Source organism: Pygoscelis adeliae, unplaced genomic scaffold (assembly GCF_000699105.1).
Source record: "Pygoscelis adeliae isolate BGI_AS28 unplaced genomic scaffold, ASM69910v1 Scaffold19, whole genome shotgun sequence".
Lineage (NCBI taxonomy): Eukaryota > Metazoa > Chordata > Aves > Sphenisciformes > Spheniscidae > Pygoscelis > Pygoscelis adeliae.
In genome coordinates this window covers 179,568-200,691 of record NW_008825533.1, presented here as the reverse complement: position 1 = coordinate 200,691, position 21,124 = coordinate 179,568, and the positions used below count along the sequence as shown (strand labels likewise).

Here is a 21,124-nt window from a genome sequence, read left to right as displayed (position 1 = left end):
CCAGCTGTAGCTTAGTTGCACCAATAAGAACAAGAACATAAAGACTGGCTGCACAGCCTTTCTTGCTTTACAGCACTGTTCTACCAAGCAGTTTATTCTGTGCTGTAGAAAAGAGATGAGCATAGAACATTTAATTTACTGCTTACAACAATCTACTAATGAGATCAGAAATGGATCTGACACTGGAATAATTATGGTTCCAGAGTTGTTTGTGACCACATCATGGTCTCAGGTGATCTGCTTCCACAAAGTCTTTCTCACACATCTCAGAAACTCAAGATCTGTGCTCTGAGCCGTGGATGCTCTTTGGAAAACTAAGGAATCTTCCATGCAGGAATTCTCTTAATATGTCTTCACGTAGAGGACTTCAACCATCCAGTAGCAAGGAGATGAAGAGATATGCTCTTCCCTTTTCCACGGGCAAACTTCATATGCAACAGCAAGGACAGAACGTATTATTTAAGCTGATTATCTAACCATATTTTTCAGCTGAGACTGTGGCACAAAGTCCCTTATCTTATTTTTTTTATTTCTGGCATGCATAACTTGCTGTTCACATTTCACTTTCCTCTCACACCACTGACAGCATCACTTGAACCAACTCCAACTGAAACGATATGATAGATTATGTAACTACTCAGTCTACTACATTTTTCCCTTTTTTCCCTCCATTTGGAGGATCAATGTTTGGGACAACTAACACATTCAAGTTCCCTCTACACCACAGAAAAAAAAAATATTAAGCCACAAGAAGGTCTTGCAGCTGTCAGCATTTGTAACCACAGATGTAATTAGAGACCATAAAAGAAACTATTAAGCATCTCCATCCCAAAAATCAAACCTACTCTGTTTTGAAGATACTTCAGTAATCAAACTGTTTGCCTTTGCACATGGCCTATACCTTGCAAGCTTTTTTTATCATTTTTCAAGGAAGATCCAGCTGTGTGTTGCTATAGTGCATTTTTCGTAATGTATGGCTGGAAAACTGTATTGTCCCTGATTTTCTTCCAAAAATTACTCCATCTGAGCTCTCCAGCTGACTAAAATGAAGAGACTCCAATTCCAAACTCACAAAGATATCCAGTGAGACCACTACCTTCAAATCTAAACACAATAGGCACAGTTCTGCTCTATTCCCCACTCCTTTTTTCTTTGCTGTTACTGGAGTTATTCTCCTTCATTGCTGTCAAGCCATGACAGCACCCTGGTTTCTGCTGCATTCTGCCACTCCCCAGTACAACCGACGCTTGTCCTGCACTCCATAACAAAACTTTATAACTTGATCTTTCAATCACACAGTGAAAACAGGATGACATTTAAGATGGGGGGGAGGGAGGTGAATATAACAACAAATCCAAGTGTAGAGTGAGCAAGAAGTCCCCGAGGAAGTAACCTGAATGAAAGCAAAAAAAGGAGCGGGAACCTTTACTGTTACAGGTCTTAATTTGAGAATGAGTATCGCATTCATTCTCCACACCAAAAACAAAAGAGTCTTCGGGGTTTTAGTCATGTGCGCTAATGGCAAATGGGATTTTTATTGTTAATAATTCTAACTCAAACAGAAATTTGGCTCTTGTACATTAAAAAAGCCCTGCAAATGGTAGACGAATGTTCAGAGAAGTCTTCAGACCCTGAGAGTTCTGTGTTAATCCCCAGGAAGGCCAAACTCTGGTTTCTGGAAAGAGAAAGAGAGCTGCTGAGTTTGGTCACGATTTGTCTTGTACTGGCCCAATGGGAAGTGTAGTATCAACATAGAAGGAGGCTAGTTACAGCCCCACTGTTAACAGGGCACATCCAAAAGAGCAACGGAGGTCCTCCATGATCAAGGGGACCTTTGCAGTTCCCAACCATCTCACAAAAGGAAAACTGAAATATGGAATGGTTCCACGAGGCCCTTCTTGTACCTGGGGAGAATAACTTCCAAGCTTGGGAATGAACACTGTAAACCTAATGGACAAAACATATTCTACCCGTGCAGAAAAGACTTGTACATTTTACGTTGTTAAAGTATGCCAATTCAGCAAGGTAGAGCTTGTCTTCAGCACGTGCCTATTTACTGTTCTCAATATATAAGCCTAGCCTGAGAACTGCACTGCTATCAGAGGATTTCTTGTGTGTAGTGAGGAAAATGCAACCACACATTCAGCTTTAGTCATGCAGTGCTCCCCTCTGGGAACAAAGCATTCTGGCATGCTAACCATGTCACGTTTTAAAAGGGGTTTCTCTGCCAATTGGTAACATAGGCCGCCTCCATACGAAGTAGTATGTGCCTGCAGATACTGGTCACCCAACATGTATTGAACTAAGAAACTACCATTTAAATCTCACTGCTTGAGCAGAATTTGGCATGGGGAACTTCTCATCTGCCTCAGATAAAGAGCTTTATGTGTTTTGTAATGTTTTTAATAGAGGCTGCTGGACAGAAAACAGGAAACAGCTGGCTAGTCAATTACACTTTTAATTAATGTTTCCTTTGATAAGCTGATACAGATTTAAGAATCCATTAAATGTGATGAAATAAACTTGTTAATGTTTCAACAAATTATTTCAGGCTTTCCTGCGAGAGGTACGAAGATTCTTAAACACAATGACATTTCTAACATAATAAATATGCGTCAATAATTATGCCCTCATATATGAATTTTCTTTTCACTGCCATATTTCTGTAATTAAGAGTGGCACATTTTAACCACAAATGGCTACTTACCTCGATTTCACATTCTGTGAAAAGTTAATACAAGTGAAAAAGCAGGGAAGTTATCTTTCCCATATCTTAATTTTCTATGTAACATACAGATGCTGTACCCTATGTATTTTTCATACTATTGCTTTGCTAGGATTTATGATCAATGAGTCAACAGCAAAAAGCTAGTTAAATTGCTTTACAAATGGAAAATACATTTAAAGGAAACAGATGAAGGCAGTGTAGGCTTAATGGTATGCTTTTTAAGAAAAAAATGAAAAAGCAGACCAGGATTCAAAATTGAAACTCAATTTATCTCATGTTTACACTTTGGAGGCCTTGATTTGAGTGAATGCTCTCTTTGGCAAGGGATCAGCCCAAAATATAATTTTCAATACCACAAGACTGCATACCATCTCTGTAGAACTGAACTGAAAACAGAAGTGGCAGAGTTTTGCTTTGTTTTGTTTTTTTTAAATAAGACAAAATTGAAGAAAAAAAAATTGTATCTTAATTCTACTGGCAACTGACATTTACTCATTAGGTTTTTGTAAGTCAAGACTTAGGGAAGCCGAAGAATAAAACTTCTATTATTGCCAACAAATGAAATGCTTACAATGTCAGAGGGAATAGAGGGATAAAGCTACTAAGTGAAACTGTTTATTTTTGTCAGATAAAGGATTTTCGCACACAAGACACATTGTCTATTTTAAAATACAGGAACTGAGCAAAAAGAAGGCAAAGTTGCTGGCATAACATATTGAAATCTATTGATTGAAATTGAAAATAAAGAATGTTCCTAACAAAACCACAAGAATTCCCTTCACCCAGCTCAATATAAAAGGTACCAGTCTACATTCTACTCATAGTAAATGATGAGACACAAGCATCTGAAAAGACATCCCTATTAATACACATCCATTTCTTAATATGATTTTCATCTGAAATACTACATGTGTATGGACTGCAATAAAGGGACTTCAGTTCCATGCTAAGTTCTCTCTCAACAGCCAACCTGAAACTGTACAACTGTCAACATGACCATGCTTTAAGACAAATTTTCTATTTTTAAAGAAGGAGTTATGTTAAAAGAAAGGGGTTTTTTTCTTTTTTAATTTATCACATCACAGATCCTGTTTAGAGCACAGCACTCACATAACCAAGAGTACAGCCTGAGAATCAATTAAAACTGACATAGATTAACACAGCCACCAAACACAACAGTCTTGCCATTCCCAACATCTTCATTCTTACCTCTTCCCTTTTGCACTGGCATAAAAGATTGGACAACCATATAGTGAACTGAGATAGGAATCCTAACCAGTCAAAAATTTACCCAGAAAGAACGGATGACCATAGCAGTTCTTCACCTGTCCCAGATACCTGTTGCAGTTCACCATAAAGCCACGAAAACTTTTGTACTGAACATATGAAAGGAGCTGTGGGATAGCAGAAACAATTGCTTAACCCACCAATACCACTGAAAAGTTATTGATGAAACTCCATTCTGAGGTTCCTTTCCACAGTATGTAAAAAAATCAAACATATTACTTGTTAATTAATAACATCTGATAATATGCTTATTATATATCACAGGCTGATTAAACTGCCATGCAAATTTCAATTCACTTTTCTAACATCAAAAAGCTACACAACAACTATTTGTTAGTTTGACTGAAGCCCCAGCTTTTCCTTTAAACACTTTCAGAGACAGCTAACATAATACCAAGAGTCAAATACAACTCCTCTGTGATCAGTACCACTTTTATTTGCCTAGTAGGCTCCTAAAACGCAGGTACACACCTTGACTGGGTAGCCATGGGATCCTTCTCTTACAATTCTTGCTTTCCCCTCAGTCCTTCCCCTTCATTTTGAGGCATGACACCACTGGAAATAACTCTGACACACACACATTATCTTTGAATCTACAGTATGAGCAGGCTAGAACAATTCTGTAAGTATAATATGCAGTGATATTAGAAACATAATGATTAGTCCTTTCACGTCAGAGCTGAGGTGGTTTGTCTCATCGCAGTCCTTACCTATGCTTTTTATAGCACTTTTGTGTTCAAGATGACCCACCATATTTCAAAGGTCCTATACTCACACTAAGTTACAGAGCTCTTTTCTGCCCGTTTCCACATTACCACCAAAGTCACTTCAAACCCAGTACCTGTCTAATGGACTGTATGAAATGCAGGGCTCAGAGTGTAGATCTAGATCCCTACGCTCTTGCATATTCAGGCACAGCATGCCTGGACCAAGTAAGAGAGATGTATTTATTCTATCTAATCAAGAAACCTGCGCTATACAAGACAGCATAAAACCAGGGATCTTAACCAACAGCTGTCTCCACTCCTCAGGATTACAATTTTTTTTTCATTTGATAGAGTTGGTAATTTCCACTCTGCCAGGGCTCACAAGATTACATTATGATTTTGAGTAATAAACAGCAAACAGATTCCAAAATATGCATTCCAAAAAATAATTTAATGCAAGTTGATCATAACTGCATTTGATCATGATAGTTAGGAAAGTATTTCTTTACTTAGGCAATCCAAAGGCATTAGCATTCAAACTCTTATGCCAGATCGAGTCTGTGGTCTCAATCTGGCTGTGTCTGAAACCTGGGCCACACTTGATTTCTCACATCCAGTTTAGATCAACTAAATGTTTACTACTGCAGTCCTTTTCAGCTTAGCTTCAAAAATGTTTTCTACATCTTGATGCCTCTGTACACTTTAAGTCAGTGAGCATTATACATTCCCTAGCAGCTGAGAAGGACTCCTTCTCGCAGCCTTCACTCTGCAAACCTATGTGAGAAATCTAGCAGAAAGGAGCAGCATCCTTGGCTTGTTTCGGCTACACAGCTCCCTATGCTACATTCAATTCCTGCTCTTCAAACTCCAAGGCTGGCCTAAACAGACAGTCATTAGGCGAACCTGGTTGTAAAATACTCACTTGGAAGAGGAATAAGTGGTCTACAGTATCTTCTAGGTTGACTGATGATTTTCTTCGGCCCAGTTTAAATGCAAGTTTTGTCCCCTGTCCTGATAATGCTGTTGCTTGCACACAAAACTAAACCCTGTATGAGCTTTCATGGAGACATTAAACTTTATCAAAAAGTGCATTAAAAAGCTTGTCTAGGAGAACAGATGTTCCTTCAAATTCAGTTAAAAAAAACTGGAGTCCAGACATCAGTCTACAGTCTTCCTTAGTTATAAATTATTTTTTTTTAAGTTGTCTGTAAGCCGAAGAACATTGGCTGGGCTATTTTCCTTTTTATAGCTAAGAATCCTTCATGAAACAAAGACTTTTTTTATGGGCAAGGAGTTTACAAAACCCTGTACAGCTCATCTATATGTAGGTAACTGCTATATTACACGTGTCTACTTTCACCTAGATTAAGTCAAAGCACAAATCCTTTAGTTAAATTTCAGAGACGACAAGTTTTTTTTTGTCAAGGCCATAAGGAATAACAAATATACTGTATTTGCAATATATACAGAACGCTTTATGGCAAGGCTTAACTTCTCCCTTTGAGATGCAAATCCATCTGTCACCTTTTCAGATAATTAAAACAGTTTAACACACCAATTAATACTGTAAGTAAGCATTTTTGACAGCTACATAACTGTTCCCCATAAATTAAAGGCTTTATACTTCAACCTTTCCCTCTTCCTACTTCCTTTTCTCTCAGATGCATCAGGAATTTATTTTTTTTGTATAGCAAATGCAACACTGCCCTGTGAATGGATTTGACGGGTGGACTGTTTGGTGGATAAGGAATTGATTGGATGTTGGCATCCAAAGAGTAGTGGTCAATGGCTCAATGTCCAGATGGAGATCAGTGATGAGTGGAGTCCCTCAAGGGTCTGTATTGGGTCCGGTACTGTTCAATATCTTCATCAATGACATAGACAGTGGGATCGAGTGCACCCTCAGCAAGTTTGCAGATGACACCAAGCTGAGTGGTGTGGTTGGCACACCTGAGGGACAGGATGTCATCCAGAAGGACCTGGACAAGCTTGAGAAGTGGGCCCATGTGAACCTCATGAAGTTCAACAAGGCCAAGTGCAAGGTCCTCCACCTGGGTTGGGGCAACCCCCCATATCAATACAGGCTGGGGGATGAAGGGATTGAGAGCAGCCCTACCAAGAAGGACTTGGGGGTACTGGGGGATGAAAAGCTGGACATGAGCCAGCAATGTGTGCTCCCAGCCCAGAAGGCCAATCGTATCCTGGGCTGCATCAGAAGCAGCGTGTCGAGCAGGTCGAGGGAGGGGATTCTGCCCCTCTACTCTGCTCTGGTGAGGCCCCACCTGGAGTACTGTGTCCAGCTCTGGAGTCCTCAGCATAAGAAAGACACGGACCTGTTGGAGCAGGTCCAGAGGAGGGTCACAAAAATGATGAGAGGGATGGAACACCTCTCCTATGAAGAAAGGCTGAGAGAGTTGGGGTTGTTCAGCCTGGAGAAGAGAAGGCTCCCGGGGAGACCTTACTGCAGCCTTTCAATACTTAAAGAGGGCTTATAAGAAAGATGGGGACAAACTTTTTAGCAGGGCCTGTTGGAATGGCTTTAAACTAAAGGGGTGTAGATATAGACTAGATATAAGGAAGAAATTTTTTATGCTGAGGGTGGTGAAGCACTGGCCCAGGTTGCCCAGAGAGGTGGTGGATGCCCCCTCCCTGGAAACATTCCAGGTCAGGTTGGACGGGGCTCTGAGCAACCTGATCTAGTTGAAGATGTCCCTGCCCACGGCAGGGGGGTTGGACTGGATGACCTTTAGAGGTCCCTTCCAAACCAAAAAATTCTATGATTCTATGAATACCACCTTGCTCTTCACAGTGTTCTCTTGGTTCTTCTTCAAGCCCTAACAAGACGTGTTTAGTAAAAAGGGAAATGCATAGCCCAAAAGCAGTGTAAGACATGCAGTGAGATGGTGTGAAGTACAAAAAACCCAGTGAAGCTGTCCAGGAAAGTTCTCCTTCCTTTTCAGAACCCTGCACTTCACCAGTATACGTGAAAGATGAAGAAAGGTAGAAGGGTCTGACCTGTGTCCTCCCTAGGATGCTATCTGAGGACCTGCTGCTTCTCTCTCCTTCTTAAGGTCCCTGTCAGCCATTACTTTGTATAGGGATATGTAGAGGAAAAGAACAGTGCCAAGCAGGCTGTTGCGAGGAGTGCCTGAAATCTTGCTGGAGATGGGGACAAGGGCACCCTTGATACAGGAAACAAAAGGGCAGAGATATGAGGATGTGGCAAAGACTCAAGAAAGCAGGTAGCATAGCTGTAAAAGAATAGGCAGAAGGGATGGAGGGGCAGACAGTTATCTTCCACCTGACAAGAAGCAAGAGAGACAGGCACAACATAAAATAGGAATAGATTAAAGCATATTTGCTAGAAATTGTTTTTAAGTACATCCATCTGCCTCTGCAGAATGATTTTTTCACGTAAATGGAAAGCAAATATACATACATGAAACCTTTTTACATTAAAAAATACTGTATTACTAAGCTTTGTACTGGAAGAGTTAATTACTATAGCAATGATTTCAAATTCTTCATTAAGAACTCAGAAAATATCCATGTAAATTTAGAAGCAAACTTAAGTACGAATTTCTAACAACCATTTTTACTATTCCAAATTCCCAGAGGAAGAGTCCATGCTTAAAGTACACTCTTCACAGCTCTAATTTACTGAAAGCATCTTACCTATACCATACATCAAAAAGAACATCTGTTAAAAGAGAGACAAATGTTGTAAGCCAGTCAAGCACAAAATTAAACTGTTAAAGATAGCCTGAAAGATAAAGCTTGTTCCATTTTTCAGTTTGGTAGATTGATGGGACATAAAAACCCATTTCAGTTTCATTTTCTTCAAAATTAAGAAAATGAATACATACTGTTTTTATGAAAAATAAATATATTCATGGCCCTTCTCTCTTCCCTAACTAAGGAGGGGTTGGGAACCACCGTTACAAGAGAATTACTCTCCTCACTCTAGTATCACTGCTACCTGCATGTCAAACATGCAGACAGTTTCAGTCTTTCTCCCTCCCATACTTGTCTCACTTACATCACTATATTGTTTTGATCAAAATTGCTGAGTTTCTAACTCCTAGCACTAACAATGAGGGAAGGAAATGTGGGAAGAAGTAACGTCTGAGAAATTAACATGTCCAAGGTATCCATGATGCCACTGTTTCACAGGGAAAGGTTTATGTCCCAAGTCAACTTCAAAGAAGAATAAATTACAGAAAAGAAGTCATTATTAAAAAAAATGCTAGGACTTTAACAAATATACCACCAAACATTCATAGGCTATTAAAAAAAATTTAAAATTTGCATGCCAGCTCTAAGAGCTTAAGAGTCCTTCTCCATTTGAATACGTGCACTCTAGCTGCAGGTTACTGCAACACTTTCAATGATATCTGGAACAAAGGAAAACACGCAACTGATGTGCCGGTTGTAAGAGCAAGTTGGTATCAGACATACATATGCTGTTTCATAGTATGTTAGCCCCACCACAATAGATCAAACTGTACACATGCATTTACCCTTACAAAAGCCCATTTAGATTACCTCTGAATGAAAACAGACAAGTTACCTCTGCATTTAAAACACTGAACATGTACACTGGAAGTTACCATGGACCAGCCAACATGCAGGACAGCCTAGAGTATTGGAGTTACAACAGCGAAGTACTGATGTAACTGGATCCTTCAAAAAGGACTTTACTTTCATTCAAAACTCACCTTCAGTCCAAACAGAGTTGCCAGTTGTGTTTGGGGTTTGGCTATTTTTAAGAAGAAAAGCCACTTACCTTTTGTTCTGGTCACCTCAAAGCACACAAAGAAGTGGCTAGTTTACTGTAAAGACCCGAGCACTCCCTAGGATCTGTACAGTTAGTTACTGGGACATTCAACACTTTTGCAAGTCATTTATATCTTTACTTTAATATAGGTGAGACAACTTCCAGTTTTAAGTGTGTGCATGTGTGCATCCCTTCCCTCTTCTCACCTCACTACAGTATGCAGTTGCTCTACTGACAACAATTGTACAACAATTGTACAACCCTCCAATTTACACAGGCCTGTCAGATATAATCACCTGCTCTATCATGAAAACCTCCAATACATTTATCATCTATACTAGCTTATCAGCAGAGCAAACGTCCATTAGTAAATGTTCACTTCTTTGAATGACAATTGCATTATCTGAAAACTGGAAATTAAATTACTAATATGAATCACATCAGAATAACAATGCCCTTTGGGTTATCCGGATTTTTTTTATCAAAGCAATGTTCTCTATCTCAAGTAGAAAAAATTTCAAATGTAAATGTGAATTGTTACTTCAAATTAGGATTATGGAACTTGGGAATTTATTGCCATTCTCTACCACGTCACCTAATGCACCACAATTATTTTCCTCACAGATATCTAGGGAAAATTAGTTATTACTAATGGCTTGCTTTCATCCCCTCCCTCCCTAGGACCAGGACCAGCAGTGCTCCAGCATGGTAGTGCCACCTCCTGGAGGACAGAGGTGTAGAGCTCCAGGCTCCCATCTGGGTTTGTAACTGTGAGCTTCAGCACCCTTCCCTGCCTGAGAAACTTCGACAGTTGCTGTGAAAAGTCAACAGTATATAAATATATACTGAGAGAAATAAGCAAGTAACATCATAACGACCAGAGAGGATAACAAAAAGTAGAATTACTTACATGTCACCTCCTGCTGTTTCTGATCTATCCTATAAATAATAAATCAAATAGGTGCCAAAACAAATGCTTTAAAGTTTTCATTTTCCTGCTTCTTTCAATAAGGCAGTTTTTTCCCTAATTAAAAAGTTAATTTTTTGACATTAAGAAATTGCACAAGCATCAAGATCAATTTAATCATTCTTCATTTAATAATTTCTGGCTCAAATAGTAGAGGAAAAAAAAAGCCAAAACCATGACTATCACTAATCAGTGCAAAAATGCCGCAAATACAGACCCTGAACACAGCATGTTTTCCATGCTGCTTGCAATCACATGAAGAACAATGTACCTTTGAACTAGGTACGAACTGCTGGGGAAGCTTATCAAGGCACATATCTTTGCTTTTGCCTGGAGGAATTTACAAAAAACACATGGGCTGGTCAAGGCCTCCACAGGCCAGCTGTTACTGTAACAAGCAACATTAACATTTTTTATCCAAGATATCACCCAGGTTAAGAAAAGTGCTCTGCAGTGCATTTAGACACAGTACTTTGCAACTGCCTTCCCACGTTTTTCTAGTGACAATTCCACATGCATAACGGCACAGTAATTTCATCTAAAGGATGCCATATGCCTGTGTTGTGTCCCAAACCGTGAAGGGCAGTAAGATAAAGAAGTAGACTTCACACATAAGCAATTCGTCAAAAGAGATTTAAGCCCGACACTTCCCTCACCTGCAATGCCACAGAAGACAATAACAAACTACAATATTGAGAACAGCATGTTTCATGACTGCAGCAAGATTAAATAAAATAAAAAAAAAAAACAACTGTCCAACAATTGTTTCAGGTCATTACATGATTTGGTAATACTGTTGTGATTTTTTTTTTCCCCCGTCTATTCAAAACAAGTGAGCTACATGACCAACATTCTTCAAGCAGCTCCCCATACAGCTGAGTTGCCCAGGCCATGAATTGGATTATTAGCAGTGCAAAAAGCCTCTTTAGTCAGTAAACATCTGTTCAGTTGATGCATTTGGTTTTTGTATTTACAGAAAATAGCTCACATGCTGTTTTTGTACTTTACTTGCTTTTTTTCTGCTGCAAATTCAACTGCTTGTAGCTTCCATTTATACAAAACATTCTCAAGATGCTTGTCACAGCTTGCCTTTCACTTAAAAATCCTGGGAATATTAAAAGCTATACAAACCATGAAACCACTAGTTTTTAGGATTACCAACCCTTTAGATACTTTTCACTCCTCTGTTCAGCAATTTCATTTGCAATACAGTTTACTCTCGCTGTAACCATTTGGTGTCTTGTTTTTGCCACTACAAGCTTCTCGTCCTTGCTCACCTACAAACCTTATGAGCTGAGCTACATAAATATATGCACGTAACTGCTCCCCCTTTTAAAAACTCAGCATTAAGTATATGAACGCATCCTCTGATCAGAGCAACCATCAGCCACATATAAAGATCCACAAAATTAAAAGCATTTTATATTCATTTACAAGACTTCACTGAGTTCATTCCAGCTGAGTTTCTACTCCTTGACCGATGACAGAAATCCACAACTCTATCCATGAGAGCAATTAGCAATGAATAGCACTATTGACCAATGCATGCAATAAATCAGCTATAGCTCACTCCTATACCCTTTACAAGTTAACTTATAAAGACAGTTGTACTTCCCATTTCAAGTAATCCAAAGCACTGCTGTATTCTACTACAGCACCACACATACTGAAACAAAAAAAGCCAAAAGGCATCTCTTATTCTTGATTTCTGATAAACTGCAATCAGGGGGCAGGATGACAAGAAGCAACCAACCAGCAGTCAAATATCACCACCGGCTATGCCACAGCTAATGCTCTGGGCTGGTAAGAGATCATGACAGGGCTGAAACTTGAGTAACACACCTGTGGAGCAATACAGGTGCCCAAGAGACCACAACTGATATGACGTTAAAGGAAGAAGTCACTGCCAAAACAGAGGGGTATCAGCACTGCACTGACTTAATGTAAGCAGAAAGAGCTTGAAACGTTATAGAGGTCCTTAAACACAAGGAAGAAAGCCTGCATTGCATGTAATGATGGAGGATGAGCTGCTTAAGGGATTCAGCCCAGGAATAATTTGATCATACCAGTGAGCAGGTAGGATGATTTTAGTTCTCAATGGATTTGAGAGAGAAGGGAATTCCAGGGAGCAAACTCCAAGCCAAAGGCAATATTGCAGTACTCAAGCGAAAACAGAAACCTGAATGCCATAATCAGAAGGAAAAAAATCTTAGACATATTACAGGGAACAAGTAGCAGACCTAGCTACAGCCTAAACAAAGCAGCGCATGATGGAGGTTGTGTCAAAACTGCCTCCCAGATTACAGGCCAAAGCTAATAGGAGGAAGACATTATGCTCTGCAAACAGAGCAAAGTGAAAAATCTGTGGGCATAGACACGAGGTTAGTTATCATACCATCCTGATTTTAGATTGTTGGCCAGACATCAAACAAGATGTGTAAAAAACCAAAACAGTGCAGACTTGGGTGAAATGATGCTTTGGAGTTGAAAGTGAAGTACTTGTGATCAGTGTGTTTTTACACAGTGTCAAAGAATGCTACAAAATAAAACATTACCAGTGTTCACATAAAAAAGGGCAAATGGAAAAAATATAAAGAGGAGCACTGGGGCACTCTTAAGATGCGCTGGATAGAAGTACCACATTTTTCAATGAAACAAAAAAGGGCCACGTGAGAAGAGCAAGAACAACCAAAATGGATAGAAGCCTCAAAAACGATTTCAGGAGGACCACTACAGGCCAACTTTTAAAGCAGCCAATACATCAAGGAGGATGGGTATTGACCCTTGACTAGGAAGAGCTTGCAGTACAAAACACAGTGTTCTCCTGTAAAAACATATATATTTTTGAAGGCAAGAATGTTTTCCTGGTTTTCTAGAAAGAATGAAACTAAAAGTGTTAAAAGATTTTCCTCCAGCCAGGCCAGCATTTGCAAACAGATGTTACTAACTGTTCGGGAGCAGAACACTACCCACCAGAACAGTTTGTTCTGAACCAGTTTCCATAAACTACTTTTAACTTACGCTTTGCTTTTGAAGGAAGGCTCTCCACCAAAACTGACCTCCAGTTCAGTGTCCTTGAATAGTACTTTCTAGTCATTAAATGTGTCCTTGAATAGTACTTTCTAGTTATTAATTTTATGGACAATGTCTATCATAACATTGGCAATAGGAGCATTTCATTTACCACCTGAAACAGCAACATGCTAGAAGCAAACAAACATGAAACCATGCCACACATTTCAACACATTTGCTTCCATGAGTTTTAAATTACCAAAGGGGAAAGTTTGTAACTTGTAACACAAATCTACACCACAAGTTAAACTATTTTTTAAAGCTTAGTCAAGTTGGTAAACACCAGATTGTAATCCAAATGGTTAAGCAAAATCTTTATAAAAAGATGGATGAGTAACTTCACTTAAATCAGTGGTAAAATACCTATTGATTAAGGCTCAGATTCGCCTCCCGCCCCCCCAGTATGCAATTTAACTAAACTGGCTTTGTATTAACTGAATTAAAACTCCATTGTATGAACAAATAATACAGCTAAGTAATCTTACTACAGTAGCATTCAGCTTTGCTCACTGCTCATTACATTAATGTCCATGCCTAACTTAGACATGGAGAATTTCAAAACCAGGACCAAATCTTCTACTTACACTGCCAACTGCTTTCTTGGGCACAGCTCAAACTGCTGCTTTTAGACAGTTCTTAAAACAGCTCTGCTGCTGCTTCAGTCATTTATTAACTTACTGTAAAATTTGCTTCAATCTTCCTATCACGAGACCCTGTTTACAGCCACGTATAAACGCGTGAAACCATTTTCTCCACTGATGGGCAGGATAAGCAAACTTTTCACTAACACTGTACTGCATAAAGCTTGAAAGGTGAAGAGGCCACTTTCCATTGTGTATTTTATTTGCACTTTCATTTCTGACTCAAAACTCTTTACAACTATTTTACATTCATCCACAGAGATAATTTCTACCGTAATGAAGTACTCCTTAGGCTTAAGTAGTAGATCTTCGTGACTGTCAACCAGATTAAAACACTAAAACCTTTCTGGTGACTTATTTGGCTCTTGTTTCTGATAAAAACAATTTTAGAATAGCAGCACCCTGCCACTCAACTGTTTTTTCCTTCTGTGACCGGTGTTCCCTTGATGTAAATTCAGCTGTGAAAACGTGCACAAAATAGAAGCACCACTGTGAATGGCATAGCTGAGCCTGGACATAGCTGTGATGGCAACAAGAAGAGAACAGGAAGAGGGAAGCACAGCATTCCATAAGGAGGAAATACATACATAATGTATGTTTTATTTTTGTAGATTAAAGGCAGACAGACATGTACACCAGTATATAATATTCACATTTGGTCTTTGTATATTTAAAAAAAAAAGAGATAGAAATTGAAGGAAAGCACACAGATACTTTCAACTCTGTCAATGTAACCAGGCATTGAAGCAGATTATGACTGCTCTCATAAAGCTGCAGTGATCTATCTGGACTAAATATTTTCTTTTTTTTTAATAACCATCAGCACCCTCTTTGTGCTGGAGGAGACCTAGGCCACATCACCTTGGTGGCTTAGTGCGAAGTTCTAATATATAACATCCAAAACCAAATCATCCCCCGAGTTAGTCAGACAACCCCATGCAATTCTTACATGACATGGGCACGCAGTGAGCAGAAGGACCCTTCTCTTCTCTGCTCCTTACCACTCCAAACTGTACACCTCCTGGGACTATCTTTCTCTCCCATCTGTACCCTGTTTTTATAAATTCAGTGGTTTTCCACTGCATTACAAATACACAAAAAGATGAGGAACTTTCTTAAAACACAAGATCCTAGTTCCCATGGTTTTAGTCAGAAAGGTCTTCAAAAAGTTAGAACAATGAAACCTTTCCCAGCTAATGGATGATTCTCATCAGGAGTTACTAGAAAAGAGCAGACAAAGAATTAAGTTACCAGGTAATGCACAATAACCAAAAATGAATACTTTAGACCACCCAATATTCGTTAACATAAAGCTACTGCCTGTATAAAAGCAATTATATAAAAACTGCAGCCTAGTTAAAAGCACAAGAGCAGCATATTGGAACCACTCAAATTAATATTAAATACTTCAGAGCCCTCTAGTGGTTAAATCTTTGATATGAAAAAATCCGTGAAGAATTGGTTTTGAAATAAGGCTGCTGAAGTGTACTGAAGTAATGTGTTTTATTTTTACCACTCCCATGTAATTAAGGACATTTAGGCTGGAGAGCTGCCTAGTAAATTACCAGAAAGGGGAAAAAACCTACAAACTAATATCTGTTCACAGAATCAGCTAATGGCTGGTATTTTTTGTTCTTAATAGAAATGAGAAGTTACTTACTAACGTTCTCAGCTGTGCACAAAAAAAAAAAAAGAAAAAATACAATCACTCTCTCAAGCCTGCATCAGAATTACCTTAATGCACAACTAAAATACTTGGTTCTGAAAAATGCACTTGCTTTGTCCGTTTATTACATCATTTTACCTTCCTCTGGATTCCACAAAACTGTCAGTGCACAACATCAGCAACAAAAAAAACAAACCAAACAAACAAAAATAAGAACTGTTAATTTTCATCATGGTATATTTAAGAAATATTTTTGACATACTCCTATGGAATTGATATGCAAAAGAGAAAGTTAGCAAAGTAAAAGGATTAGCAAGGCAAAAATGTGCATCTGTTGGCAACTGGAAAAGGTTTGTTAATTCCTGATCTGGTATTTTACCTGCCCAAGTCTTAACAAACTATTTTACTGCAAGGAAATACATTGCTACTGCTTGCTTAGTACATCTAATTAGAGTTGACCTTTTCAGCTCCTTACGGCTTTGCAGTTCATACATGAGCTGAGGGAAGAGAAGACCCCAGTATGACAAGAGCACACTTCACTACAAGCCTAGGATCACAACACCACTGAATGATGATGAATACAGCACTTTCACAAGCCACATTTTCTTAAGATCCCTAACACCAAATCAGATGTTTTCAGTCCCTCCTCTCAGTCTTGCCTCTCTATACATGTGCCCTTGAAATCTTGATAGCTGAGTACAGCAACATTTGTGCAAGTTCCTATAATGTGCCACAAAATCAGCTTTTTCTGATGACTGCCTACCCACCACTTCATGTCATTTTTTTTTTTTTTAAATAAAAATTCCCTTTTAATAAAAGGGGATGAAGAAGGATTACACCGGCAGGCGGGGAAACAAATGCCTGTGGAGCAGACTGACTAAGCAGCTCAGCCGTCTGGAGCATTAGAGGAAGCTACAAGATGACGGCTTGGACAGAGTTTAAGTGAGGTAGTCAAGGTACAGAGTTGACTGTCTGTCAGGTGGCAACCACCCATGTGACTGTGATGCATTTGCCTATCTTTACAATATGGGAGGTGATGATATTTGTATCATCCCCCCCCAAATACAAAACTTTGCCTATATAATACATTCATTTTTCTTTGGCTTTCTTTAGCTCCAGTTTTGTTAACACATGAAAGAAAAATATTATCCTTTCTGACTAGTTCATTCAAAATGGACATGCCAAGCTCTAAGCTAGTTCCCTACAGCCCAGAGCTGCATGGTTTAAAAAAAAAAAAAGTGAAAAACTGGTATTTTCTCACACAAATTGCATCTGCAAGATTTGGCAAGTTCACCACATATGTTCAGAGGATTGCTTTATCCTTCATTTATCATCCTACAAATTACATCTTATTCTGGCTTTATTCCATAGTAAAACTGATATAGAAAACATGTAACAAATTTACTCTTGAAATACACAAAGAGAACTCAAAATATAAACAGATGATTAGTCATAATGCTTCCAAGTCTGTATCCAAGTTCAAGATAGCGTAATGGGACAAACAGAATGAAATACCAGTTGCAAAGGTTTTCTACGCCTACCTACATTAATAAAGTTTCATGCCTTTTAGAGATCTTAAGACTACAACAAACAAGGAAAACGGCCACATAACACCACTTTCAGATCCCAAAGATAAGTACATGAGCTCTGAAATAAATCCAACAGATCACATGATCGGGAGGTGGGAGCAAGACAATCTAAATGAAAACACCAAATGTTTAGGTGCATAAATCTTTCATAGGCCTGAGACAGAAGCCATGAATTTCAGTCTAAATACAACATGAGTGCCCAGAACTCAGTGGGATTTGGCGAGTTTTCAACCCAGCAGCAAACTACAGCCATTCTGAAATGGGCCTTTACAGAACTACACATCCATGCTTGCTTCTGGATCTAAACTCCATCAATAGCTATGTTGTAATTAAAAAAAAAAAGGCAAAAAACCCAAACAACAAAATCCCCATAGAACATACCTCATAGAGGTTATACTGCTGATGAGCTTTTCTGACTGATCTGACAAGCTAGATGGAAGTATTATTTCAACTGGCTGCAGGCGCAAAACCCGACTCTCTAATTCCAAGCGAGATGCACAGTCCCGAAAACTGTCAAAAATTACTTCTCCGGTAGTTGGTTGGATTGCCTGTCAAATAAAAAAAAAAAAAAAAAAAAAAGAACTGAATATTTAAATTTTCAGGGAGTGTTCCAATGACTCAAATTGTTAAGCCAGAAAAGAAAATTTATGGTTTATAGCACAAAATTATATAGCACCCACATGCTTAGTGAAAGTGGCAGATCAAAAAATATAATGGTGTTTTTCAAATCTATAATATGGTAATAACTTCAAAAGACTATCACAATTTTGTCTTGGTAAATGATAACAATACCTTAAAATTGTAAATGTGCTCTTGTTATCATTAGTCCATCATTGCTCAACTTTTATTAATAGGCAAATCTATATAATTGGAAGTCTATGGAAGGTAGATGCAATTCAGCCTGGAAACTGTCATTCTAGCACACGCCTTTGTTGTTCTCTCCCAGCTGCAGTGTGGCATTCAAATACAAGCACAATCAAGATGCTTTTAAATGAATTATCAGCAAGCTGGGCTTCAGTTATCACTGTGTTTTGCCAGTTAAACAATCCTGGTTTTAATCTTCACCATAAAAAAAGAATACAAATATCAAGTGTAAACTGTAAAAAAGCATAAGTCTCTTCCCCTAAAGAACAGTATTTTGTAGAGGAAAAAAGTGCTCACAAGCTTTAAAATATTGACCCTGAAAATATTTAAACTTTAAACTTAGTAAAGCATCTGAACTAACAATTTCCCTGTATTTGGTTAAAACACAGCTATGTTTTCAAGTGATATGGCAGCAAAAACAGTATCAGGAATATTGAACTACCAGCTCCAAACCTTTTCTGAGGTTTTCAGCCATCACATTCACACACAGATCATATCTTACCTAAACTGCACCTTGCTACCAAAAGAAAAAAAAACCCACACCCCAAAAAAATCTAAACAACAGAACAATCATGAATTTAAGAAGATAACCACCCACCTCTAAAAAAAAAAAAAAACCACCAATAAAACAACCCGAAAAAACCCACACACAAACCCTAAAACACTGATTCCCCTGTGAAACTAACTTACCATAATGCCTATAACAATGTCACCTTTCTTCCTGTCTTTTAAGTTTTCTCCATTTTCACAGATACAGAGGAGGTAGTTATCAGGGACATCTGTTGTTACCTCTTCAACATCTACAGAATCATCTAGCTTCAGCAAAGGGTTCACATGTAACAAATGTTAAAAAAAAAACAACCCATAATACACAGGTTTTGGTGGATTATTCATAGGTCCTTCCAGATCTAAGTCCTTCTGAACTGGATTTTGTGTTGGGCCTTCTAGACTAAAGCTCTGCTTGACTTTCATTAGTTTGACTCCTATTAAGATTTTAGTGAACTTCAGATGACTGTCAGCGTGAGGACTGAAGTCAAGTGGTTGTCTTCACAGGACAGGCAGTTACATGATGCACAGATTTCATCAGCTCATGCAAAGGCCATCTTCGACTATGTTTGTGGGTCTCCCCATTCAAGCAAGAGCAGCTATGTCAAAAGTTAAACCAGCAGCTGATTCTGCACATGGGCTGCTCCACCTTGTCATTTTGACTTCATATCCACAAACCACATGCACCTAACAGAACAAAATAAATGCCCTAGGTATGCAGCAACTGAAAAGCAGGCAATACCCTGAGTTAAACAGAAGTCTACATCTTAGCAGGAGCATTCGGTTAGCTGCATTGAAAACTTTCCACATATCTATCCACCAGGCTGGGTCATACTGCTAAGCCTGCTTTCACCGAGTTTGCCAACCATTATAACAGAGTCTGTGAGTACACCAGAAGTTTTCTGACAAAACCTCAGGACTGCATTATCTGCTTCTCTGATCTACTCCTTAAGCGCAACCTCACAGGCATTAGCCTAACAATCTTTTTAGCTCTTGGTATCTAGTAAGTACGAGTTTGAGAAATTAAATAAAAAAAACATGAGGTAGATAAGGCAGGAGATAGGAAAACAAAAACTGGAAGGAAAGAAATTAAGAAAATAACTTCACTGGTTAAAAGCTGTTTCTATCTCATTTTTGCATTTTCTTTGTTACAACAGTCAGGAGTTAATTACCTGGCCAGATTTTTAACAGTCCATTGATTTTATCACCTTCTTTTCACTTAAAGCAAACTGTTGACACCAAACAGTCAATTCTTCTTCCTTCACACCCTCCTGAATCACTAATGCTATGTATTCTTAATCTGGTGAAACACCTAGTTGAAGACAAGACCTACAGAACACTGTAGACTTGGGAAGTCCACTCCCTGACTTCAGAAAGCAACTACAGTAAACACAAGCTCTGCTGTTTCACAACAAACCTAAAGCCCTGACGAGATTAAATTCTTTATAAAGCCAGCACGATGTTTTACCACAACATAAAATTAAAGGAACTTTATTTCCTGCTGCCACTCTTATGTCGGCCACTGGCTACTCATGTTCCATCTAGGTGATAATACTAGAATTATGGCCTCTCATACACCATAGATTAGAGTCTGAAACCAAATTTATTTGAAAAGGATATCTTCTCCAATAAGCGTAGACTTTGTGTAGAGAGCAGTCAGTTTCCGGCTGAAGACAGAGCTTTTATTTTCTCCCGCAGCCTTCAGTGCTGCAGTTTCCATTTGCTTTATTACTCCAACCTACAGACACACAGACAAGAAGGAAAGTTACCTCTTTGATAATGATTTTTTTAATCATTTTATAAATTTGGTTATCTTTGAAGATGTGCAAACAGCAAGTCCATCATTAAAGCTGAGCAGGAAGGGTAGAGGCTAGCATCAATCTTACTAATGAGACTATAAAGCACTCCTTTTCCTTACGCTCTATCCACTTCTAACTGCCCTCTCAACTTCTCCCCCTGTGCTTCTTCTTGTCCTGGTTTCAGCTGGGATAGAGTTAATTTTCTTCCTAGTAGCTGGTACAGTGCTGTGGTTTGGATTTAGGGTGAGAACAATGTTGATAACACACTGATGTTTTACTTGTTGCTAAGTAGTGCTTACGCTAGTCAAGGACTTTTCAGCTTCCCATGCTCTACCAACTGAGAAGGCTGGAGGGGCACAAGAAGCTGGGAGGGGGCACAGCCAGGACAGCTGACCCCAACTGGCCAGAGGGACATTCCATACCATGTGCCGTCATGCTCAGTACATCAACTGGGGAAGCTGGCTGGGGGGGGGGCACTGC

The 21,124-nt window shown here is 38.9% G+C and overlaps 1 protein-coding gene across 1 annotated transcript in view; it reads right to left on the bottom strand.

Moving 5' to 3' along the window:
* Positions 1-21,124, bottom strand: part of MSH3 (mutS homolog 3) — a 123,298-nt gene that overhangs the window by 93,431 nt on the left and 8,743 nt on the right. Inside the window, exons 6-8 of the mRNA XM_009331783.1 lie at positions 20,466-20,583; positions 18,990-19,135; positions 17,817-17,983 (exon numbers count right to left, since the gene is read on the bottom strand). Of these exons, the coding sequence (XP_009330058.1) occupies positions 17,817-17,983; positions 18,990-19,135; positions 20,466-20,583 (431 nt within the window). The remainder of the gene's footprint in view (positions 1-17,816; positions 17,984-18,989; positions 19,136-20,465; positions 20,584-21,124) is intronic.